This window comes from Stomoxys calcitrans, chromosome 5 (genome assembly GCF_963082655.1).
Source record: "Stomoxys calcitrans chromosome 5, idStoCalc2.1, whole genome shotgun sequence".
NCBI lineage: Eukaryota > Metazoa > Arthropoda > Insecta > Diptera > Muscidae > Stomoxys > Stomoxys calcitrans.
The window spans coordinates 109,664,960-109,692,555 of NC_081556.1; the positions used below are offsets into that span (position 1 = coordinate 109,664,960).

Here is a 27,596-nt window from a genome sequence, read left to right on the forward strand (position 1 = left end):
GGATTTTTGACCAAAACACGTGGTTCAAGTATTAAGAACAAGGCCGAACCTATTCTATCTTAGAATGCCTATACTTGCCTAGGCCATCGGCTTTCCCCGGCAAACCAACACGCTCTTTAAGAGATTGGAATAATAGAAGGCGCATCACTCTCAGGTTTATTGAGCGGCTAGGTGCGAATAGTCCTAAGGCTCTCACTAATAGGGAAAGAGACTCAATAAATTGGGCTCCGGGATTTGCTGCACAGGCTACCCCAAAGACTATACGTCTAGATTCGGAAACTGCACCGCAGTCAGCAAAAAGGCGAACAATAGTAAGATGAGTGCAAGAACTCTTGCCAAAGTCGCTAGGGGCAGTTTGGTGATGGCGGTTGTCAACAATAGAGAAGAACTGGGCTGCATACCTAGGAATAATTGGAGTAGGATAGTCAATGGACTGTCATCAGTATACACCGATGTTCTTGCGGAATTTCCTGGGTCTCCTCCAGTTTGTGACGATACAGGCTGTTATCGGGGCCGATACAGGCTAATTGCCTTCGGGGATCAACGCTCAATTGAAATGTATTGTTGTGAGCTAAAAAAGATTGGTCAGATCTGGGCAGGTGCAGCACTAGATTTTAGTCAAGAAGGAAGATATTTCTTCTCGACCAATGCTTGGATACCAAGGATTCCCTCAGATCCTGAATCAATACTTGGAGGACTAAGAAAATTAAATCCCAATCTTTCAAAAACCGACTGGAAGATTGGTAGATTGGATGAGGTTTATGGTCAACGGAGACATGTAGTATTCGTACTATACTCCGGCTCTCTCGCAGACCTCAACAAGCCTGAAAGAGTTGTATCCTAAGCATTCAACAAGTTGAAATTGAAGGTCTATAGAAGCGGGGGGGTTGGGGAATCAGGAGACGACTCAGCAGTTGTTGCTGAACACTTGCCTGAGGAACTATCGACCACATCGCTAAGGTCTGGCGGACTGCAAGGGGCGGAAAATAGCTCTTCCTCAATCGAGACAGGGGGGAAGGCATCGAAACGGGACCGGACAAGCCCTGTGTGGGTGGGTATGCATTTGGACTGGGCTCAAGGTGTGCGCCAGCGGGGAAGGACGGAACTCAAAAAGTACTTCGATAGCAGCAGCTACCAAAGCATCTAAGGAGGAATCATCCACACCGCATGTGTCCAGTGTCCTAAGGAAGAGTGACTCCACTGCTTTCTCACCTGCCCCTGGATGCGTACGGAAGCTCATCATAACAAATCTTGTGAGGATGAACTCCTGGCGGAATCAGAAGATGAGGCTAACGCAACAGTGGTGTAAGTTCTGAATCCTGACTATGGTCCGGTTTCTGCAGATAAATCGCCACCATTGTAAGGCCGCTTCGGCGGCACTATCTGCAAAATTTCAGCCAAATCGGACAAAAATTGCGGCTTGTAAGGGCTCAAAAAGTCAAATCGGGAGATCAGTTTATATGAGAGCTATATCAGGTTATAGACTGATTTGAACCGTACTTGGTACAGTTATTGGAAGGCATTACAGACTACATAAACAATTTCAGTCAAATTGGACGAAAATTGCCGCTTGTAAGGGCTCAATAAGTCAAATCGGGAGATCGGTTTATATGGAAGCTATATCAGGTTATAGACCGATTCGGACCGTAGTTAGCATAGATGTTGGAAGTCTTAACAGAACACAACATACAAAATTTCTGTAAAATCGGACAAAAATTGCGGCTTGTAAGGGTCAAGCAGTCAAATCGGGGATTGGTTTATATGGGAGATATATCTAAATCTGAACCGATATAGTCCACTGGTTATCCCCAAGTATCTGTGCAAAATATCAAGCGGCTATCTTTATGCGTTCGACCGCTATCGTGATTTTGACAGACGGATAGACGGCGGACGGACATGGCTTGATCGACTCAAAATGTGGAGACGATCAAGAATATATATACTTTATGGGGTCCTAGATTAATATTTCGTGGTGTTACAAACGGAATGACTAAAGATGGACGATGGGTAAATACCCAAAAGGTATTTAACCGGTAAATTGGGTAAATACCCGGGTAATATACCCAAAAGCTTGGTATTTATAATTTTAAATCTTGGGTATAATAACATTTTCCATAAAATGTTTAATGATTTCGTACTCTTTATATATAAACGTGACCTTCTGATTTCATAAAATCGGATTTCAGTTATATATAGCCGCTATGCAGACCGATCTCCAGACTTGAAGTCTTCAGGCAATAACTTGATAATTTTTTATCCGATTTCGATAAAATTTGGCACATTGAGTTCTGGTACCCCTCATTTCTCATTTCTGTGAAGTGTGGATCAGATCGAACTATATTTGGATATAGCTTCCTTATAGACCGACCACCTGATCTCCCATTATAGGGTACTGAGGTCATAAAAGATCCATCCACAGTGTGTTCTGGTAGACCCCTACCCATTTCTATTAAATGTAGTCCAGATCGGGCAATATTTGGATATAGCTGTCATATACACCGATCTCGCGATATAGAGTATTGAACCCATAAAAGGAGCATTTTTCATCCTATTTGGATGAAATTTGGCACAGCGAGTTCTGGTACCCCTCTAAGTATTTCTATTGAATATCGTCCAGATCGGACCATATTCGGATATAGCTGCCATATAGAACGATCTCCCGATATAGAGTATTGAGCCCATAAAAGAAGCATTATTCATCCGATTTTGATGAAATTTGACACAATGAGTTTTGATAGATCTCTACACCTTTATGTAGAACATCTTCCAGATCGGACCATATTTGGATATAGCTGCCATATAGACTGATCTCCCGATATAGAGTTTTGAGCCCATAATAGGAGCTTTTTCATCCTATTTGGAGGAAATTTGGCACAGCGAGTTCTGGTACCCCTCTAAACATTTTTATTGAATATCGTCCAGATCGGACCATATTCGGATATAGCTGCCATATAGACCGATCTCCCGATATAGAATTTTGAGCCATAAAAGGAGCATTTTTCATCCTATTTGGATGGAACATCGTTCAGATCGGACCATATTTGGATATAGCTGCCATATAGCCCGATCTCCTAATACAGAGGATTGAGCCCATAAAAGCAGCATTTTTCACCCGATTTTGATGAAATTTGAAACAATGAGTTTTGATAGACCTCTACAACTTTGTGTCGAACATCGTTCAGATCGAATCATATTTGGATATAGCTGCCATATAGACCGATCTCCCGATATAGAGTAATGAGCCCATAAAAGGAGCATTTTTCATCCCATTTGGATGAAATTTGAAACAATGCATTTTGGTACCACATTTTCATCCGGATGAAAAATGACCAATTTATTGCCTCAAGACTTTAAATCTGGAGATCGGTCTATATAGCGGCTATATATAACTAAAATCTGATTTTATGAGATCAGAAGGTCAGGTTTATATACAAAGAATACGAAATCAGCAAAAATTCTCATCCCCCATCCTATGGTGGTGGCAATAAAAATATGATTGAGCTTTTTAAGGCGAAGTTTACATTCTCACAGGCTCTGATTTCAACATTTAAAGGTGTGGTAGTGTCAAAAATTAGTGTTTTACACTCAAAAAAAAAACTCGAACTACAACTTTGACATTTATGGCTTTGTTTGGAGAGACTAAAATTTTCTCTGTGACTATTGAAATTGGATTGATTTTTATTATGCTCACAAATACCCTAGAATGTATCTAAAAATGAATCTCATTTTGTGCCTTATGTTCGCATGGATTACTGAATTTGGTAGAAAATTGTGAGTATTTTGCTGGAATGTTTATGAATTCTCAACTTCAAAATTATACATATTTACAAATTAACTGGGAAAATGAAAAACCAAAAAGAAAAAAACAGAAGTAAATCATATGAAAAAGGAGAAGAAATTCATAAGGTAAGAAGTAGAAATGAAAACCTTTGCCAAATCTAACCTTAGCTTCATATTGATCAGAATTCATTTCGGCAATTAATTTGGCCATGGCCTTTTCGGTGTCCTCCAATTTTTTGCGCAATTTCTCAATCTCCATTAGCTTATCCGTTTCCTTGGATGTGGCCGAATGCAGTGGCTGATGTAACTGATGTTGATGCTTCAGCGACGATGATAGATTGGAAGCAGCCGTTTGGGCCGACAGGGAGGCATTGTACAAATCACTTGACTTGTGGCGCTGTTGAGCCTGTAGTTGCAGAGCTTGTTGTGCGGCGCTATCAGGATATTTAATTCCTAGAAATTTGTATTGATTTGGTTTTTTGTGGTTGGTAGTCTTGATAAAAAGTAATATTATTTTTGCTTTTTCTTTTTTAAGGGGGGAGGGGGAAATTTAGATTTTGTAACAAACGACTATACAAAAAAAAATAAAATTTAACACAACAACTAGGAATGGATAAACAACAAAAGGAAAAATGAAAATATCATAATAGGCATGTTGGCAACTGGTTTGAATGGCCGCTTTGATAATTAGCAATGAGAACAACATTTAGAGGATGCTAAAAAACCAAACAATGGATTTACATAAAAAAATAAGGATATCAAGGACACCAAATACTTATTTACACAGCACTAACTAAGAAAAAAAGAAAAACAATAACAAACAAAACTAATATTTAAAGCAGCTTTCTTTGTCTTTTTTTTTTTTTCTTGTAAAAAATCTCACTTTCTTTTCTTTTTATACAAACGAGAGGACATATTCTAAAAAATGTTTGCCACAACAACAAAAATTTTAAACAGAAAATATCGAAATTTTTGAAAATATTTCTAAATTTTCTGTGCTACATAAGTGAAAAAGAAGAGTTCTTCTGTTTTGCAATGTACATTGCAATCTTACTTGTTTGATGTTCTCGCCATCCTACATCATAGCACATAGGATGAGGATTACGATGAGTGTATGAATGGACGCCAACCGGACGGAAAGCATTTAATATTTTTTTTTTTTAAATGAATGGATACAAAAAAAAAGGATTTTTTGGACATTACACATTTAACAACTACATACGTGTATGGTACACTTTAAAATTTTGTTTTTGCAAAACAAACTACGTTATTGAAACTATTTTGCCTTACGCAACTTACCCAGTTTGGATCCATTCAAATCCTCAACATGCCTTCCATTCTCATGACCGAATACTTCTTTTCTGAAATTGGGATCGGCTGGTGCTGGTCCATAGGGTGCGTTTGGTACTGGCTTCTTGAAGACTATCTAAACTCGACAAAAGAAAAAAGAAAAAAATTAAATAAGATTTTTTAATAAAAAAGTTCGGCTGAAAAAAAGTACACTGAAAAAAAAGTTAGCTCAAGATTTAAGATTTTTCCTTATTCGTAGGATTTTAGCACTGAAAACAAGCCAAAAAACCAAAACTTAGAAATAAAGATGCCATCTTTGAATTAAATTGCCTATTTACTACCTCCACCTTAGGATGGGGTATATTTCTTCATTCCGTTTGTAACACCTCGAAATATTCGTCTAGACGTATATATGTATATTCGTAATCGTCATGACATTTTAAGTTGATTTAGCCATGTCCGTCCGTCTGTCCGTCCGTACGTCTGTCTGTCCAAAGCACGCTAACTTTCGAAGGAGTAAAGATAGGCTCTCGAAATTTTGCACAAATACTTCTTATTAGTGTAGGTCGGTTGAGTTTGTAAATGGGCGATATGGATCCATGTTTTGATACAGCTTCCATAGAAACCGATCTCCCGATTTGGCTTCTTGAGCCCCTGAGCCACAATTTTTGTCCGATTTGACTGAACTTTTGCATATGGTGTTCGGTTATGACTTCCATCAACTGTGCGAAGTACGGTCTAAATCGATCTATAACCTGATATAGCTCCCATATAAACCGATCTCCCGATTTGACTTTTTGAACCTCTGGAAGCCATAATTGCTACAATTGTACCAAGTACGGTCCAAATAAGTCTTTAACGTAATATAGCTCCCTTATAAACCGGTCTCTCGATTATCCTTGTTCGGCTCCATTGCTCTTCGAACAGCAATGGACTGTGTCCTCAGTTCTCACATGGACCACCTCCATCAGAAAACAAAGATCCTACCCGTGCGAAGACATAACGTCATGCTGTCTAAGCAATACCTTCTGGGCTATTATCGATGGGACCAACCAAATGATCATCTTGTGGATACGTTCCTACCATTTGGAAGCCTTAAGGCAGATCTACATGATCTAGAGCGTGAGGTTCAGCGCTACAAGAGAGAACCTCTAGATCAAGCGGGTCTAGACAACATTCATGCAGACACGGTAGCAGATGCGATGAATTGCTACCAGTTAATATGGTCCTTGGAGAACGACTACCTCCAATTGCACCTGAAGAAATTGACCTCCCCCGACAAACCAGAGTAGTTCTGGCTGAATTACAATTCGGCAGATGCAGCCACCTCAACTCTTACAGAGCAAGGATTGATGCCAACGTGCATGATAAATGACGAATTGTCACCAACCAGTTTATAACCTTTTCGGATCATGCTCGGCTTTGATATTGAAAGCCAGAACTCAAGTTCTTGTGCCAAAGTTCACCCAAAATCGAATGAAAATTGAGGTCTCAAGGGGTTCAAGACATCAAAACTGGGAATGGTTTTATATTGGGGGCAATATCCAAATCTGAACCGATATGGCCCATTTTCAATCTCCAACGACCTACATCGATAAAAAGTACCTGTGCAAATTTTCAAGCGGATTTTTTATTCGTGTGAACGCTGACAGACGGACATGGCTAGATCCACTCAGAATGTCAAGAGGATTAAGAACATACAGTGGCACAGAAAAGTCTACATACCCCGAACGAATTTTTTTGACCGAAAAAGTTTTTCTGCCAAATACCTTTTTGCTATTAGGATTGTTTAGCATTGTTCCCAGTATTATAATTAGTAAAGTTTTAAGGCTAAAACCTTGTACTAACTACGTTATCGTCTTTACGCAACTGTTATGTAGGCAAAGGTATAAAGACATATCTGTGCCACTATATATGTACTTTGTTGGGTCTCAGATCAAATTTTCCATGCAATACAAACGGCATGACGAAATTGGTATACCCCACATCCTATGTTGGAGGGTATAAAAAAGGGGCTTGATCCATTTTAGGTTGATAATACACCCTCTACATATTTGAACAAAACATTTTTTTTATAAATAACATGATTTTTCGAACACAAAAAGAGACCAAACTGTAAATTTGCATGTAAATACCAACCTTGATAATAGTATAACCGAAGAATATAACAATGCCTATGGTATAAAGTGGCATTAAAATGCCCATACTCTGGTTGCCTTTTGCTTGTGGTTGATGCATCGCCCCCGCACCCATTGGTGGACGCATGCCGGGTATTGGGCCAGGCTGAAATATAAGAAGAAAAAAAAGACAAAAATCAATAACAACAACAAAAAAAGGAAACAAAATAAATAAATTCGCAGTGATGCAAATCACTTACACACACATACAGAAATAAAAGAAATTAATGATTCATATAGAATTTGGAAACGTTCATCGGAGACATGTGTTGGTAGTTTGTTTTCATAAATCTAAAATTCATTTCAAAATCTAGATATATGAATATATAATAATACATATAGACTTATAGTTGTTAGAGATTTTTAACAAAAAAGAATAAAAATGTATATATGTTGGGTTTGGCCAAACACTTTAGTGTTTTCTAACAAAAAAAAAAAAACAACGTTTTGCAATGAGGTAAAAGAAAGTGAAAGGAAAATGAAAATGACATTAATGTTTATTTGAAACATCTCCAAGAAAAAAATACTTAATATATCTATACACTGCCACAAAAAGTTGATCATTTGCTCTTAAATTGAGGCAATATGAAATTTTTGAGTAAAATTTCTGAAAAAGTAATAAAAAAGTAAAGTAATTTCTTAAAAAGTTTCTTATGGAAATCAAATTTTTTACAATTTTAAAAAAAATTTCAGTCTGCTTCCCACAAAAAAAAAAAACAAATTTTGGTTTGAATTAAAACTGAATTTTCATCAAACTTTTCTATAAAAGTTTAGTTTTGCTATGAAAACTTTATTTTGACTTAATTTCCTAGGAAAATAAAATGTTAATACACTGAGGAAAATGTTCTTAAGGGAGTTCATATTGAAAAATGACCGATGTGTACCCTTATATAAATGTTGATGTGCTAATGATACACTTCTTTCAAAATTTTAACGAAATCGAATAAAAAACACATTTTCTCTACCCAAAGCAGTCAAATCGGACTCAATTACTCATTGAAAATTTCTTAAAAAAGTCGGCGGTGCCAACTGTATAATAAAGTCGGGCGGTGCCAACTGTATAATACCCTATACCTACCGTATAAGTACAATGTGGGAGCTATATCTATGGTTGCCCAAAAAGTAATTGCGGATTTTTCATATAGTCTGCGTTGACAAATTTTTTCAACGGCTTGTGACTCTGTAATTGCATTCTTTGTTCTGTCAGTTATCAGCTGTTACTTTTAACTTGCTTTAGAAAAAAAGTGCGCGAAATTTTGTTTACATTTGTTTGTTTGGCGTCAATTTTAATATGGAGCCCACAAAGGAGCATTTTCGTCATATTTTACTTTATTATTTCCATAAAGGAAAAAACGCGGAGCAGATTGCTAAAAAGTTACGAGATGTGTATGGTGATAAAGCCTTAAAAGGAAGACAGTGTCAAAATTGGTTTTGCAAATTCCGTTCTGGAGATTTTTCACTTAAAGATGAGCCACGTTCAGGTCGGCCAAATGAAGTTGATGATGACCAAATCAAAGCATTAATCGAATTGGATCGTCATGTAACTGAGCGTGAGATAGGAGAGAAGTTAAATATACCAAAATCAACCGTTCATTATCACATAAAAAGTCTTGGACTGGTGAAAAAGCTTGATATTTGGGTAACACATGTATTGAAAGAAATTCATTTAACAAACCGAATCAACGCTTGTGATATGCACCTTAAACGCAATGAATTCGATCCGTTTTTAAAACGAATTATAACTGGAGATGAAAAATGGATTGTTTACAACAACGTTAGTCGAAAACGATCATGGTCCAAGCATGGTGAACCAGCTCAAACCACTTCAAAGGCTGATATCCACCAAAAGAAGGTTATGCTGTCTGTTTGGTGGGATTGGAAGGGTGTGGTACATTTTGAGCTGCTTCCAAGGAACCAAACGATTAATTCGGATGTTTACTGTCAACAATTGGACAAATTGAATACAGTCATCAAGGAGAAGCGACCAGAATTGGTCAATCGAAAAGGTGTCATATTCCACCAGGACAACGCTAGACCGCACATCAACCATATAGCCCTGACCTTGCACCATCAGACTACCATTTATTTCGATCTTTGCAGAACTCCTTAAATGGTAAAACTTTCGGCAATGATGAGGCTATAAAATCGCACTTGGTTAAGTTTTTTGCAGATAAAGGCCAGAAGTTCTATGAGCGTCGAATACTAAATTTGCCAGGAAGATGGCAAAAGGTTATCGAACAAAATGGCAATTATATATTTGATTAAAGTTCATTCTAAGTTTTATTAAAAATGCATTAAAAAATCCGTAATTACTTTTTGGGCAAGTTCTGAAACAATTTTGATGAACAATCCCTATCAAATTTCGAGCATATATGTTCAAACTGTAATAACTACAGTTAGTCTGGTCCTGAAAACTTAGCTTACATGTCGCCAGAAGCATACCCACAGATTCCAGTGTCCCTGGAGTGTGTAAGGTAGTTTCTAGTCTCGCAAGCTCATTTGCTTTAGAATTCCCTGAGATATCTCTGTGGCCCGGCACCCAAAACAGGTGAATTTGTAACTGTTCAGTCATCTCGTTGAGAGATCTGCGACAGTGGAGGGCGGTTTTTGTGTTCGGAAATACGTTCTCCAGGAATTTAATGGCTGCCTGGCTGTCTGAGAAGATATTTATCCCAATCGTCGTAATGGCATTATATTTTAGCCATTCCAAAACTTCCTTAATTGCAAGGATCTCTGCTTGATACACACTGCAGTGGTCGAGTAACCTCTTCGCTATGACAAGTTATAGATCTTTAGAGTACACCCCAAAGCCCACCTGGTCGTTTAGTATGGAACCATCCGTATAGAAGTCTATGTAACTTCTGTTACCAGGGATATCGTAGTTCCAATCGGTTCTATCAGGAATAGTGGTACAGTAATTTTTATCAAAAAGCGGCTCAGGTAGGGTGTATCCACACTGCCTGGAACATCAGATATAGATAAATTATAACACAGTATCCGTGACCGCCACATGACCAATGAGAAAGCTCCCTTAACCTCACGGCAGTGGTCGCTGCAATCGGTTAACAAATGGGCACTTTATTGCAATATTTCTCAAAATCGGACGAACATGTATATAGCAGCTATATCTAAATCTGAACCGATTTCAAGCAAACTTTTCAGATATTGTGGTAGTCGTCGAGGAAAGCATTGTTCAAAATGTTTGCAAGATTGGTCAATAAATGAGCTTGCAGTGGCTCTAGAAGTGAAAATCGGGCGATATACATATATGGCAGCTATATCTAAATCTGAACCGATTTCCAACAAATTCACCAGAAATGTCGGGAGTCAAGAGAAAATCCTTCCTACCAAATGTCGAGAGAATCTGTTTACAACTGAGCACTTTATTGCAATATTTCTCAAAATCTGACGAACATGTATATAGCAGCTATATCTAAATCTGAACCGATTTCAAGCAAACTTCTCAGATATTGTGGTAGTCGTCGTGGAAAGTGTTGTACAAAGTTTTGGCAAGGTTGGTCAATAAATGCGCTTGCAGTGGCTCTAGAAGTGAAAATCGGGCGATATACATATATGGCAGCTATATCTAAATCTGAACCGATTTCCGAGAAATTCACCAGTAGTGTCGGGAGTCAAGGGAAAATATTTTCAGCCAAATTACGAGAGAATCAGTCAAGAAATGGACACTTTATTGCAATATTTCTTAAAATCGGACGAACATATATATGGCAGCTATATCTAAATCTGAACCAATTTCGAGCTAACTTCTTAGATATCGGGTAGTCGTCGAGAAAAGTGTTGTACAAAGTTTTGTGCAAGATTTGTCAATAAATGCACTTGCTGTGACTTTAGAAGTAAAAATCGGGAGATATGTATTGTATATATGAGAGCTATATCTAAATCTGAACCGATTTCCATGGAATTCACCAGTAGTGTCGGGAGTCAAAAAAGCCTTCCTGCCAAATTTCGAGGGTATCGGCTAATAAATGCGCATTTTATTGCCATCCCACAGTAGTGGTATAGAGTATAAAAATGTAACATCTTCACTTACTTTCTTACTTTAATTGGCTATGACAAAACATTTGTTCCACTAGTCAAACGTTGAATAGCGTTCCAAGCGCCTCGATCTTCAGCGCTCATTCTAAAATCTCGAGGTGTCTCCACCACTTGATCTTTCTATCGGGATATTGGTCTTCCCGGGTTTCGTGTACCACGTTGTTTGCCTTCAAAAGACTTCTTTGCTGGAGCTTCTTCATCCATTCTGACAACATGACCTAGCCAACGCAGCCGTTGTATTTTGATACGTGTAACTATGCTATCGTCGTCATATAGCTCATACAGCTCATGCTACATACGTCGCCTATATTCTCCATTGTGTTCTCTTGTAATTAGTGTGCCACATCTATTCCCATTTGCATTTTGTATAATCTTCTCCAGCAGGATATGAAACAGATCACACGATAGGGTGTCGCCTTGTCTGAAACCTCGTTTGGTATTGAATGGTTCGGATAGATTTTTTCCTATTCTTACTGAGGAACGTGTATCAGCAAGTGTCATCCTGCAGAGTCTTATTAATATTGCAAGGATACCAAACTCCAACATGGCTTGAAATACCTTTGAACATAAAGGAGTATCGAAAGCGGCTTTGTAGTCAACAAAGAGATGGTATTATTGATTTATCCTTCTCGGGTCTTTTCCAGCATTTGGCGCAGTGTGAATATCTGGTCCAGGGTTGATTAATCAGGTCTAAAGCCGCATTGATTCATGATCTAAAGCCATCATCATTGATTGGTTCTGCGGTATCCTCTTCGCGGCCAACGTCGGACACTAGCAGTTGGGTAAAACGTTCTTTCCATGTGCTCAGCATGCTATCTGTGTCAGTTACCAGATTTCCTTCTTTGTCTCTGCAGAACGATGTGCCTGCACCAAGCCATCAGTTTGATGTTTAATTCTTTGGTAGAATTTCCGGACTTCATTCTGACTCCCGTACATCTCAATTCGCTCATACTCACGTCTTTCCATTTCCGTTTTCATTCTGCGGAATAGACGTTTCTCCTCTCTCCTTTTCTCCCGATACCTCTCTTTCATGTGGCGCGTTGCTACTGATTGCAGCGTTGCTCTATATGCCGCATTCTTGGCTTCAGTAGCATCTCGGCTTCCGGTACCCAAGTACGGATTCCGCGGCATTTTTCATGTTGTGGGCAATAGTTTGCCACTGCGCCATTATATAATCGGAACAAGCAGTGCTTTCATCAAGCAGTTGGGTCAGTCGAGTGAAATATGCCGCTGCCATCTGTTGTGTTTGCAGCTTCCGTGTCAGATCGTACCTTCCCCGCCATGATCAAACGGGTGCGAACCTTTGCTGCAACAAGGTTATCATCCTAATCTATATTCGCTCTAACACGCTGGATGAATGCCTTCCATCTATCAAAACGTGATCAATTTGGTTCCTCGTGTTTTGATCGGGTGACAACCATGTGGCTTTGTGAATATCCTTATGTTGAAATCTGGTGCTACTAACTACCAAGTTTTTTTGCCGCGCCGAAATCTATCAGCCTCAACCCATTACTGGACGTTATCTCGTGGAGGCTTAACTTTCCGACTGTTGGACCAAAAATGTCTTCCTTTCCTTTCCTCGCATTAAAATCTCCCAGAACGATTTTAATATCATAGGCAGAGCGGCGGTCATATTCTCTCTCTAGGCGCTCGTAAAAAATATCCTTGGTCTATTCGTCTTTATCTTCCGTCGGGACATGGGCACAAATAGAGCTGATGTTGAAGAATTTGGCTTTTATGCGGATTGTGGCTAGCCTCTAATCCACCGGAGTAAAGCTGGAGACAAGGTGTTTCTGTCTCCGACTAACCACAAATCCACAGCCAAATTCATGCCTCGTGTTATGGCAGCTATAGTAGTTCATCACCGTTTGGTGTTGTAGTGACGCCATTCTCAGTCCATCGCATTTCCTGTAAGACGGTAATATCTGCTTTGTACTTCTCTAGTATATCCGCCAGCGCGTATACTGCACCTTCTCTATAGAGAGTGCGGACATTCGAGGTGCAGATCCGCAAATCATGGTCCTTTTTTCGTTTGCGTGGGTCATTAACTTTCGGTGGGGGGGAGGGTGGTCCGTTTTTACTATTCCTTTGTTTCTTATAGTAGTTCTCATAGTTTTCCTGGGGCGGGTTACTGGCTCAGCGCCTCAACCCCATGGGTTTTGTGGGATTGCACATGTATCCCTCATTTGTGGCGAGCCGCTTGCTCCAAGATCCGACGCTCGCCTCCAGCCGCCCCTAACCTGGGAACAGACGCTGATGTCGGCTATTGGTTATTTTAAGGCGCCAATAACTCGCCTTATCATGTCGAATATCATTGGCACTCAGTATTTAATTAAGAGCCAGTGCCACCTGACACTTCACTGAAACTCTCCTCTCGAAAATCGATGACTGCCCGCGGCCGCATTTGCAGCTACTCCGCATAAAAACGGAGCTTTCCACCATCCGCAACCTGAGGACGCGCCCGGTAGCTTTCAGCTAAGCTTCCCGTGATAACGATGGACACTACACAAGTTGGAGCTCAAAGTTCCAGCCCATGTGGTGCTCATAGTTATGCCGTGGCGGCCGGGTTTCATTTTTTTACTCTTCTTGTTTTTCAATTCTATCCCACTGTGTGACTTTAAAGGCCAGTAAAATCCTACAGGCCCGCCTTGGAAGGCCTTAATTTTTTCCTTTATCGACGAAAATCCCGATAGATGGAAGTCCAACGGGAATCTCGTGAGGCCATCCTAGGACACCAAGGACAGAATCCAGTCAAATTGAAGCCATCAGGCATAAAAAGCAACTGAATTTTAAAACACTAAACACACTTTTCCCCTAAATGTTGTCTCTAACGTTCCAATACCAATCACCTACCCATTATGTGAAAATTTTGCCCCTGCTCCTCAATGACATGTTCATGGGCAAATTTCCAACATTCCAATGCCATTATAAACCGATTGTTGGATTTTACTTGTTGAACCCCCATAGTGTATTACTTGACTATTGCTCATAAAATATTGCATTCTGAAAATGTTTCGATCAAAAGGATCGTTGTTATTAATAACTAAACTTGTCGTTAAGCAAAAAAGTTTTTATATTTTAAAATTAAAATTTTGAAACCTTCCTCGAAAAGTCATCATTGTTTTCTTTTCGATTGGCCATGAAAAATTTTTTCTCTGTCACTATGATTTCATTTATTATTTGTGTTCACTTTGTCGATATTTTCAAGCATCTGGGATCCAAAAATAACGAATTGTGGGGGAAAATTATTAATAACAAATGTGTTTTTATGCATGTGCATATGTAAATATGTCTGATTGATACATAAGGTAAACCTTAATTTTTAGAAACAATTTCAAAGTTTTCTGTTGGAGAGTTTTGTGTAAAAGAGTGCGTTTGTAAGATACTTTAATAAAGGTTATAGGTTAGCATATCCGCGTTTATTTCTGAAGCCTGGATTCGGATGCTGTCAAGAAATTTAGTAGTTATTCGCTTTTCGCTAATGGAATGTTTGCGGTAAAGTAAAATATTTGCAGTAACCTTAAGGACCTTCCAGATCCAGCTTGTAAATGAATCTCAGAGTGATAGTTTAACAGTATCGAGTTTAATTGTAGTTTTCAAGATCATAGAATGAGATTACGTACCCTTCTTATATTCTTACACAATAACATATTTTTTATTTATCATCCATGTTGTGGTATTAGCCAAAATTTCTGTTGTTTACCATATTCTATCAAAAATTTTGTTCTAAAAGTATTGCTCATCTTTTTGTTTTTTTTTCATATACCCTAATATACAAACTTTGCTCATGTATGGTTAAACATCAATGTCTGTGGCGAAAACTTTCTGTTTATATCATCATCTACGTTAATGGCCTTAAATTTAGATGTCAGTATTTTTAAAAACAAAACTAATTAAACTGGACATGTAAACAAATCGTAAAAGCCAACTGTATATAGTCGATAAAAATGCAGTGTTGTTCATTTTTATGAACCAGCCGTTACAATGGTATGGATTCAAATGTTTAGCCGGGAAAATAAAACAACAAATAAAGGTCACGCTGGTGCTCCTTGACAACATAGTTGTTGTTGTAGCCTTGACATTTGTTCTCCTTTGTGTAGAAAACAAAATTATCTCTGTGTAAATTTACTTTGTAACATAAAAATTCTCTTTGCTTGCAATCTAACTGTTATTACTTTTCATGCTCTCTCTCTCTCTCTCTTTCGCTCACCAACTGCATTCTCAAGCAAAAACAAATTTCTTCTGCTATTAAGCATTCTATGCACACATACCAATAAAGAACACACACCACATTATGTTCAAACCGTAAGAAAACACAGAGATCGTTCTTCATCTTTTTATACCCTCCACCATAGAAGGGGGTATACTAATTTCGTCATTCCGTTTGTAACACCTCGAAATATGCTTCTAAGACCCCATAAAGTATTGGGTTGCCCAAAAAGTAATTGCGAATTTTTCATATAGTCGACGTTGACAAATTTTTTCACAGCTTGTGACTCTGTAATTGCATTTTTTCTTCTGTCAGTTATCAGTTGTTACTTTTAGCTTGCTTTAGACAAATACACAAATACTTTTTATTAGTGTGAGTCGGTTGGGATTGTAAATGGGCCAAATCGGCCCATGTTTTGATATAGCTTCCAAATAAACCGATCTTTGGTCTTGACTTCCTGAGCCTCTAGAGGGCGCAATTCTCGTCCGAATATGTTTTGCTCGTGGTGTTTTGGTATCACTTCCAACAACTGTGCTAAGTATTGTCAAAATCGGTGCATAACCTGATATATCTGCTATATAAACCGATCATGGGTTTTGACTTCTTCAGCTTTTAGAGGGCGCAATTATCCGATTTGGCTGTAATTTTGCACGAAGTATTGTGTTATGACTTTCAACAACTGTGCGAAGTATGGTTCAAATCGGTTTATAACCTGGTACAGCTGTCTTATAAACCGATCTTGGATCTTGACTTCTTGAGCCGCTAGAGGGCGCAACTCTCATCCGATTTGGCTGAAATTTTGCACGACGTGTTTCGTTATGACTTCCAACAAATGTACTAAGTATGGTTTAAATCAGTTCATAACCTGATACAGCTGCCATATAAACCGATCTTGAATCTTGACTTCTTGAGCCTCTAGAGGACGCAATTCTCATCCGATTTGGCTGAAATTTTGCACGACGTGTTTCGTTATGACTTCCAGCAACTGTGGTTCAAATCGGTGCATAAACTGATATAGCTGTCATATAAACCGATCTGGGGTCTTGACTTCTTGAGCCTCTAGAGGGCGCAATTCTTATCCGATTTGGCTGTTTTGCACGCGGTGTTTTGATATCACTTCCAATAACTATGCTAAGTTTGATTCAAATCGGTTCATAACCTGATAAAGTTGCACTATAAACCGATCTTGGATTTTGACTTCTTGAGCCGCTAGAGAGCGCAACTCCCATCCGACTCGGCTGGAATTTTGCACGTGGTGTTTTGGTATCACTTCCAATAACTGTGCTAAGTATGGCTCAAATCGGTTCATAACCTGGTATAGCTGCCATAAAAACCGATCTGAGATTTTGACTTCTTGAGCCTCTAGAGGGCGCAATTCTCATCAGATTTGGCAGAATTGTACAACGACTTCTCCCATGACCTATATCATACGTGTCCAATATGGTCTGAATCGATATATAGCTTGATACAGCTCCCATATAAACCGATCTCCTGATGATGCTTCTTGAGCCCCTACAAGGCGCAATTCTTATCTGAATGGGCTGAAATATTACACAATAATTTCTACAATGTTCAGCATTCAATTCAATTATGGTCCGAATCGGACTATTACTTGATGTAGCTCCAACACCATAACAGTTTTTTGTTATTATTCTTTGTTTGCCTAAAAAGAGATACCGCGCAAAGAACTCGACAAATGCGATCCATGGTGGAGGGTATATAAGATTCGGCCCGGCCGAACTTAGCACGCTCTTACTTATTGTTAATTATATGATATTTTATGTTACAACTAGCTGGACAGGGCCGCTTCGCTGGGCCTTCTTACACTCTCCTATTTTATCTGGGCCCTATACTGGCATGGTCAGAAATGCCGAGGAGGTGCTGGTACGGCCTTGTAGATATTTCGCCCCAATGTGGGTATCATATTGGTGCCCTACTCCCAAATACCTTTCATTTGAGCCTTATAATGCTATGATCGGTAAATATGTCCGGTTTTGGGGTATTTTTCGGCGGACCTCCATATATCAGATTCGTGCTCTGGTCTCAAATATCTCATATTGTCATTGTTGTTTTCTTACACTCTCCTATTTTATCTGAGCCGTATACTGGCATGGTAAAATAATAAGTCCTGTTTGGGGGTGCTAGAACGGCCTTGCAGATATTTCGCCCCAATGTGGGTATCATATTGGTGCTCTACTCCCAAATACCTTTCAGTTGAGCCTTATAATGCAATGGTCGGTAAATATGTCCGGTTTTGGGGTATTTTTCGGCGGACCCCCATATAGCAGATTCGTGCTCTATTTGGCACAAGCATTTTCTTGGGCTTAAAGACGAAGCCTATTGAAATTGGAAAAAAATCCGTTAAGATTCAGATATAGCTCCCATATATATGTTCATCCGATTTGGACTAAAATTGCAATTCTTTCGTCATTTGTTAACCGATTCTCACGAAATTTTCCACGAGAGATTTTCTTATAAGTCTCGACATTTTGGAAACTCACCTCATAGAAATCGGTTCAGATTTAGATAAAGCTCTCATATATATTTTTGTCTGATTTGAACTTAAATTGCAATTAATTCGTCATTTGTAAACCGATTCTCACAAAATTTTGCACGAGGGATTTTCTTATAAGTCTCGACATTATTGGAAATTCATAGAAATTGGTTCAGATTTTGATATAGCTCCCATATATGTGTTCGTCCGATTAAGGTTGGTCTTAAGGTTGCGCCTTATACGCCAAGGAATACATTTTTATATCAGTTTTTTAAATCTACTTTTAAGTTCCTTTTAAGCAAATATGGCCTGATGGGGGGTTTTGCGAGGTGGAGAGGCCCCTCAAACACCAAGGAATAAATGGGTGGTGTTTTTGGGGGTGGGGTACCCCCAGCCCCATACTGACTGACATTTTTATGCCAAGTTCGTAATCTACTCTTAAATACCTTTCATTTGATACCCATATTGTCTCAATCGGTAAACATTTCCGTTCGGGTAGGATTTGGGATGGGGCGTCCCCCAGGTTATTTAACCCCAAAATTTTATACCAATTTCGTGTTTTTGGGCAGCCATAAGGTGGCATGGAAAATATCGTTATAATTGGTGCCCCCATCTCCAAGATCTGGCATTTTTGAAAATGGGGGTGTGAGGGAGGGGCCGCCCCCCTGCGCATATCAAAAATTTTTCTACATTATTTTTACGGGGGGCCTCATTTGCATATAATAGATTTAATCAACTTTTTAGGAGTTACTTTTACGGTGGCTAGAGCGCACAACAAGCCGATTGCTGGCTTAAGTGCTTAGGTTTGAAATCCCCAACCTCTTCTTCAACCTAACCTAATCAAAATGAGCTAAGATTAAATATTTTTTAATATTCTAAAAAAAATGCAAACTTACCCTGCCTTCAACAATTCTTGGTGGTGGATTACTTGGTGACGATTTACGTTCCACTATGGGTATTGTTGGTGTTGCTGGTATGGCACGGCCACGTTCCCTCATGGCCTGATATACAGAATCTGGATGTAAATGAGCTGGGCGTTCCTGGCGAAGACCTGGTCAAATACAAATTGTTAACATAAACATGTTTTTACAGTAAACAAAGTTCATTGAACAAAACTGAAAGTGAAATCATCAAAAAAAAAAAACAACAACAAAATTATTAAACATGCTTGTGAGTAATAACACTAAAGAAGAAAACAGCGAAATCATAAATGCAAACATTAGTGAAAATGAAAGCAATTTGTACCAAACACTGTATACAATCGAAGCAATTATTTAATTCGCGTGAGCTAGGTGAAGCATGGAAAAGCCTCTTTTGCCAAATGTTTTGTTTTTTGCACTGCATGTTATACTAAGTCACAGCGCGGACGTTAGTTTTTTCAGTAACATCAGTTTATGTTACAGTTACATCGAGGCAGTTATTAGTAAAAAATTAGTAAGTTAAAGCTTCTAAAATTAATTAGTTTTAAAATTTTTTCAATCACATTGTTATAAACTTTTTTCAATAACGCTACGACGTACTTATTTCACCAGTATAGATGTTAACACTTTTACGATATAACTGCGGCCCGTATATTATGCGAGCCTCCGAGGGTGGCTTTTCTGGTTCCAATGTGGTTATATTGAAAAACTCCTCTTTGTTAAGCACCACATCACAACAACCTTAGATTATTTTTTGTTCAAGCCCCACAACCATCCATTACAAACAACATAAAATTTGTAAAAAAAAGTATAAAAATTAAAAAATAAAAATAAAACCATAAATTGTAACATATAATAAAATTCAAAATAAAGAATGTAATAAAAAAATTATTTAGGGTTGGTGGTGAAGTTGTTATATTGAATAAATAAATATCTCATATATATAAAGTCTAAATTTTACGGTTTGTTTAATTGTAAGTTTCCGACTGAACAGATTTTTCTGTAAGTTTTAAAAAGTGTGAGTTTATTCTCCGGTGAAAAAGGGTAACTAAGTTTTTACCCACCAGCATAGGATGGCAGTATACTAATCTACTCATTCCGTTTGTAACATCTCGATATATCCTCTAAGACCCCATAAAGTATTTATATTCTTGATCGTCTCGACGTCCTGAATCGATGTAGCCATGTCCGTCCGTCCGTCTGTCGAAATCATGATAGCAGTCATGCTAGCCGCTTGAAATTTTACAGATACTTCATATTGATGTAGGTCATTAGGTATTGCAAATGGGCCATATCGGTTCAGATTTAGGTATAGCTCCCACATAAACCGATCTCCCGATTTGATTTCTTGAGCCCCTGGAAGCCGCAATTTCTGCCCGATTTGGTTGAAATTTTGCAGCTAGTGTTTTGTTACGACTTCCTACAACTGTGCTAAGTACGATCCAACTCGGTATATAACCTGATATAGCTCCCATATAAACCGATCTCCTGATTTGACTTCTTGAGCTTTTGCAAGCCGCAATTTTTGTCCGATTTTGCTGAAATTTTGCACGTATTGTTCGGTTATGACTTCCAACAATTGCGCAAAGTACGATCCAAATCGGTGAAGAACCTGATACAGCTCCCATATAAACCGATCTTCCGATTTGATTTTTGAGCCCCTGGATGCCTCAATTTTCATCGGATTTGGCTGAAATAATGCACATAGTGATCTGTTATGACTTCCGATAACTGTATCAAATACGATCCAAATCGGTATATAACCTGATATAGCTCCCATAGAAACCGATCTCCCGATTTGACTTCTTCGGCTTGACTTACAAGCCGCAATTTTTGTCCGATTTTGCTGAAATTTTGCATATGGTATTCTGTTATGACTTTAAGAAACTGTGCCAAGTACAGTAGAAATCGGTCCATAACCTGATATAGCTTCCATATAAACCGATCTCCCGATTTGACTTCTTGAGCCCTTACAAGCCGCAATTTTTGTCTGATTTGGCTGAAATTTTGCTTATGGTATTATGTTATGACTTCAAGAAACTGTGCCCAGTACGGTTCAAATCACTCTATAACCTGATATAGCTCCCATATAAACCGATCTCCCGATTTGACTTCTTGAGCCCTTCGAGCCGCAATTTTTCTCCAATTTTGCATATGGTATTCTGTTATGATTTCCAACAACTGTACCAAGTACATTCAAAATCGGTCTATATCCTAATATAGCTCCCATATAAACCGATCTCCCGATTTGACTTCTAGAGACCTTTCAAGCCGCAATTTTTGTCTGATTTGGCTGAAATTTTACTTATGGTATTATGTTATGACTTCCCACAACTGTGCCAAATACGGTCCAATTGGCTCAGAATAAAGCTTCCACTTTGTTCTTATGACTAAGTGTAGGGTATAATACAGTCTGCACCGCCCGACTTTTGCCTTTCCTTACTGGATGACCGGAGAGATTCGCAATATTGGGAAAGTGGTCCGCAGACTTTTTAACAGAACACGTCGTAAAAAAGCAGAAGTTTATTGGGATGTGTACTACACACGGCTCAAGGAATATAATAAGATTGCCAGAGTGGCAAGACGTGCCACCTAGATGCTTTTCTGCGAACAGGTCGATAGCGTTAATGACGCCGCCAAGATAAAAAAGTTTCTCTCAAAAACCCATATCCAAACTGAAACTTTAGTAGACGACAAGGGAGAGAGAGAGACATCGGAGGACATGTTGAGGCTTTTGATGAAAACGCATTTACCACAGGATACGACGGGACTCACGGAAACAGCGGAATCTTGGAATAATGATGTTGATCCAAGGTTAATAATTACGGAATTTGTGATGAAGGAATCCTTGAGGCCCTTCAAGACGTTTAAGTCACCCGGACCTGATGGAATATTTGCGGCGTTACTACAGAAAGAGGCAGACTATCTGGCGCCCCACCTGACCAATATTTTCACAGCGTGCCTAGGACTTGCATATACTCCGAAAGCCTGGCAGGAGGCAAGTGTGGTATTTATACCTAAGCCCGACAAGTTATGCGACACCAAAGGCCTACAGACCAATACACCTTACGTCCTTACTACTCAAAACCACGGAACGTATTGCGGACACCATGATAAAGAGTAGGATATCCAGCGAACTGCTTAAATACAAACAGCATGCCTAAATCAAGGGAAGGTTGGTGGAGACTTCGCTGCACTAGGTTGTGCATAAAATAGAAGCATACTTCAATGCTTAAACGTTCACCCTGGCAGTATGTATTGACATCGAGGGGGCTTTTAACAATGTGCGGACCGACACACTGATCCAATCCTTAGACCAGTACCAGGTGGACTTGGTCCTTAGAGACTGGATAAACCATATGCTAAGGAGCAGGTGGATAAATTGTGTGTCCCATGACATAAATATAAGGGAGAAAGTGGCACAAGGCACGCCACAGTCATTCTAATAAATGACTTATTACGGATGCTGACTGAGGAGGCATATATACCCGTCTGCTTCGCAGACGATATTATAACACTTCTAAGGGATAAGGATCCGAATCAGCTATTCAGAAGGGCCGAAAGGGTCTTGCATATGGCATATGACTGGGCTAGACCCAGAGAAGACTGAAAGATGCCTGTTTACGAAGAAGTCGAAAGAGGGCCAATTTAACGCACCACGTTTCCTCAAAGGGACGATTTCGATATCTGACAAGGTCAAATACGAAATGGGGCCTGAATCTGAGGATAGTCCACTGGCTCTACAGAAGCATGATTAGACCAATACTTACTTACGCCTCAGTAGTTTGGTGGACCACGCCCACTAGGCCTCTGGAGACTATTACAGATGAAGTGCGAGGCAGCCACTGCATATATGAGACTTACGGCGATGGGAGAATGGACAGAAGAAAGGAGCAGGTCATACCATCGCGGTATAATCGAGGCGACGATAGGAAACCAGGAAGCAATGGATGAGTTTTTCATTTGGATACCTGAGTCTACCCGAAGCCTTTCGGGACGACGCAGTCTGAGTTAAGGGCAAGGGCGACGAATGCGCATGCAACACTGTGGAACAGCGAAAGGGTCGGTAGGATGGCGAAAATCCTATGTGGAAATCCAGATCGTGAGAAGACAAGGCTTTTACTGAAAGGAAGTAAGAAGGAGGTAAGTATAGCTTTTGATATCATGACGTCACACATGGGACTAGGATTTGTAAGTACCACGGAATTTCTAACATAGATTTTCTTTTTTGAGGTTACTTTTCTTTTGTGTTTAGAGCGCACAACAAGCCGATCACTGGTAAATGTCCATAGCGGCATGGAGCGGATTAATATCTGCACCCTCTTTTCAATCCAACCTTCTGGTTTGATATCCGACAGTGGGGTGGACCCTCCGCCTTACCTTAATATTCAAAACAGTCAGATCTCGGATCTCGGGCGAACATTTTGTTTGTAATTTAATCAAAGATATGAATTTGTTTGCTATATAACCGAGCAGAACGCCGTACCTCAAAACCCTCTCAAATGTACATGTTTGCCGATTAGGGCAATATGGGTTCCAAATAAAAGGCATTTAAAAGTATAGTATGAATCTGATATAAACATTTGAACCCAAAGATGGTATCAATGTTAAAGGTCAGTCAAAACTCTACAGACCCGCCTTTCCCTAATGGTCGTAAAACCCGATGGATGGTAGTCCAATGGGAATCCCTTCAGGCGAGAGCAGGACAGGACTTGTTACCATCTTCCGCCTTGGGGCGGACCTACCCTTAATTTTCCAAGAACGATGTCATCCTACTATCACGCCAACCGGCGCCCGCTCTAGCAGACAGGCGCTGAAGCTCAAATAAAGAGTGATATTTTAACTATTTTTTTTTTTTGGCAACACTGGTTTATACAGCCCACGCACGTTTCGTGATTTGTTTCACCGTCAAACATCTTCAGTTTGATCTATAATTTAACCATAAATCGTCTTACAAACGAACAACGCTTGCAAATTATTGCATTTTATTATCAAAATGCATGCTCTGATAAGAAAGTTTATCGCGCGCTTCTTCGGCACTGGTCGTGCTACTCTAAACCTAGTGTAGCTATTCTCCATGGAGACCCCCAATCCTGAACCATTAACCTCAATTTTAGAGATTGGTACGTACCTATGGCAGCTATTGGGTTGCCCAAAAAGTAATTGCGGATTTTTCATATAGCCGGCGTTGACAAATTTTTTCACAGCTTGTGACTCTGTAATTGCATTCTTTCTTCTGTCAGTTATCAGCTGTTACTTTTAGCTTGCTTTAGAAAAAAAGTGTAAAAAAAGTATATTTGATTAAAGTTCATTCTAAGTTTTATTAAAAATGCATTTACTTTCTTTTAAAAAATCCGCAATTACTTTTTGGGCAACCCAATATATCCAAATATAGTCCGATCTAGACCATGATGTTTTCGGGTATCGATGGGCCTAATGTAACTCCCTGTGCCTAATTTCAACGAAATAAGACAATCAATACAGCTTTCAAAGGTCCAGACCTTATATTAGGAGATCGGTTTATATGGCAGCTTTATATAAATATAGACCAATCTGAACCATAACCGGTAGGGATGTAATGTGTCTTAACATAACTCGTTGTACCAAATTTCAGCAAAATTGGGCAATAATTGCGCCTTTTATGAGCATAGGACCTTAAATCGAAAGATCGGTCTAAATGGGAGCTATGTCAAGATATAGCCCGATATATCCAATTTTCGAACTTAACTTATCTGTGAACAAAAAAAGAATTTATGCGAATTTCATTTTTAAAGACGTGATTCCAACAGACGGACGTACGGATAGACAGACAGACTGAAGATCAAACGATCAGACGGACAGATGTAGAGAATATCTCTAAATATATCTCCCATAACCGTAATAGACACGTCATCAGAATATGCAGTCACTTCTACCCCTTTGTTTTCGATACAATAATATGTTGTTAATGGCTATATTTCAAAGTAGTGGAGACACCACACCTCCTTGTGGTATCCCTCTTCTGACTCATCTTAGATCTACAAATCCCAAACCTATATGAATACCCTAACATTTAAAATCTTCAGACATAACAAAAATTCACCACCCAACCCCCAATTAAAAAAAATAGAAACAAAACAAGCATTAAAAAGAAACTTACCTCCAGGTCCACGATGAGGTTCCTTCATGTTGCCCTTATTGGTGGCTACTCCATTGCCACCGAACATCATTGGATAAAACACCTTTGGCCATAGTATGGCAATGCATCCCACAACGGTGACTATGATCAGAGCTGTCTTCTTGGGACTCAAGCCTTCGTTCAAATAAATCGGATGCGATGCCTTTCTCTGTTGTGGTTGTTGTTGCTCCTTGCGGGCATGCATCTTTGCGGTCTTATTGTAAGATGGGTAGTTAGTACAAAGTGTTAGATGCTTCCTTTCTCCTTCTTCTCTCTGAGTTATTGGTATTCGAATTTACTTGTGTAAATTATCGAATATCTGTTTAGTTTCCTGGTTAAATGTTTTGGTTAATTGTACTTAAATTTATCATCACTTGCATAGTTGTATTGGTTGGTACACCATTTATTCGTATGTGTGTGGGCTTATAATTAATTATGGTTTAGTGTTATCTATAAAATAAAATAAATAATAATTATTTGTTAGAAATTTTATATAATAATAATAGGTATCAGAAACAGATTGAGAACTTGTAATAGACTACACTTACAACATTTCAGTTTAAGCCAAGGAGGTTTTAGTCTTATTAACTGACTTTATTCATGTATACTCTATAGAGAATTGTGTTTTGTAAGAGTTTTGCTTTGTTTTGATGACTAACTACTCATTATAGATATAACAGTGTTAATTAACATATTGTAGATTCAATAATTCATAATCACAGTTGAACCACTTAAGTGTGATTTTCACACGTTACAGATGTTTTGAGTGACGGACGAATGGACGGACAAACCAATCTTAATTGGTTTTGTAAACATTTTCTTCATAAGACAGTTAAAAAAGCGTAACATCTGATGTCGATTTTTGAGCCTCTATATGGGGCAATTCTTATCCGATTTGGCTGGAATTTTGGACAATGACCTCTACTACCAATATTCAAACCAAGTATGGCCCGAATCGGCCCATAACCTAATTGGAGCTGATTGGAGTTTTTCCAATAGCTTAGCAATTTTTATCCATTATCCTCTTTTTGCCTACAAAGAACAACACCGAAAAGAATTTTACAAATGCGATCCAGGGTAAAGGGTATAAAGTTTCGGCCCGGCCGAATATTGCACTCTTCAACTTGTTTTAATATATTGGGTTGCCCAAAAAGTAATTGCGGATTTTTCATATAGTCGGCGTTGACAAATTTTTTTACAGCTTGTGCCTCTGTAATTGCATTCTTTCTTCTGTCAGTTATCAGCTGTTACTTTTAGCTTGCTTTAGAAAAAAGGTGTAAAAAAGTATATTTGATTAAAATTCATTCTAAGTTTTATTAAAAATGCATTTACTTTCTTTTAAAAAATCCGCAATTACTTTTTGGGCAACCCAATAGAAACCATCATATGCAACAAGACACTAGAACAGATTTTAAAAATCTCACTTCTAAGAATTTTGAGAAAAATTTTTTTTTTTTTAATTTTTTTGGAAATGAAAAATTAACGACTTTCGACAGTCCAATTTTCCACTAAAACATGACAGGAAACAAATTTTTCTACAACTTTCATTTGTCTACTTTACGACAATCCAAATTTCATAAGAATACCTATTTTTCAACTCGAGCAGGAATTTTTCTAGGACAACTCTATTATTTGGTATTTTTCTACCCATTCGTCGTTAATGGGTTAAGATGGATTTGTGGCAAATCATCAAAATATTCCATAGAAATGTTCGTTATGAAATTCTGTTATAGGTTTATTTTTTTAGGATTAACAGTACTTTTTCTAACTTGGAGTAAAATTCTCCTATAAAACTTCATTTTAGAAGGATAAAGTCGAAGACAAAAATGTGCCTTATCGAAATTGCCTGTAAGTTACAGAACAACTAAAATCTGAATATATGAGTCGAGGGCTGCAAAATAAGTTGCTGGCCTAGGCAGCACGAAGTGTTGCCAGGGGCAATCTGGCATTTTCATTCGAAAGTTTAACTTTTTCTAGCATAATCGTACTCGAAACGTTTGGACGAACAACCATCATTTATGTTGTTTACAGTGACTTGAAAAAAAATTGAATTAACTCGTGAACATTTTTGTGCGATCATTTCTCATCACTTTCCATGTGGATTATCATGACAAGAGTGCATTGCATAAGCGCATAAAGGCCTCTAGGCGGTGAGCTAAGCACCCCCCAGAAAAGTTTATCCTTGGCATCCTCGGACATTGTTACCACCAACATACATTCGATATTGCATGAACACTTTGCCATAAGAAAGGTTTATTCTCGTTAAATTCCCCATAATTTGACAATCGCTGTCGGAGCTCAGAGTTCCAACCCGTTTGGTGCCACGGGGAATCACTAGTAATGACGACAAGTAACCGTAAACCGAACATTTATAAAAATGTCCAGAAGGGAGAAACTCCCCCCCCCCCCCTTGTTTGGTTCCATTTCTATGTAAAAAGTGAAAATGTCGTTACACGTACCTCTCTTTTTGCCTCTTCATTCATAATCTGTGCAGTTTTTCCCATTATTTTTT

At 38.7% G+C, this 27,596-nt stretch overlaps 1 protein-coding gene across 14 annotated transcripts in view; it reads right to left on the reverse strand.

The window, feature by feature from the left end:
• LOC106095974 (resistance to inhibitors of cholinesterase protein 3) overlaps positions 1-27,596 on the reverse strand; it is a 57,632-nt gene that overhangs the window by 16,523 nt on the left and 13,513 nt on the right. For 9 of the 14 annotated variants that reach the window (XR_009398427.1, XR_001222844.2, XR_009398426.1 and 6 more), the window contains exons 2-8: positions 25,067-25,534; positions 19,528-19,668; positions 18,904-19,058; positions 7,210-7,353; positions 5,080-5,206; positions 4,835-4,855; positions 3,944-4,233 (exon numbers count right to left, since the gene is read on the reverse strand). Coding sequence is in view for 10 of the 14 variants with exons in the window: in XM_013263471.2 (XP_013118925.2) it covers positions 3,944-4,233; positions 4,835-4,855; positions 5,080-5,206; positions 7,210-7,353; positions 18,904-19,058; positions 19,528-19,668; positions 25,067-25,289 (1,101 nt within the window). In the remaining 4 variants the exon portion in view is untranslated. The remainder of the gene's footprint in view (positions 1-3,943; positions 4,234-4,834; positions 4,856-5,079; positions 5,207-7,209; positions 7,354-18,903; positions 19,059-19,527; positions 19,669-25,066; positions 25,535-27,596) is intronic. The other 5 variants (XM_013263504.2, XM_013263487.2, XM_013263512.2 and 2 more) reach the window with 5 other exon arrangements.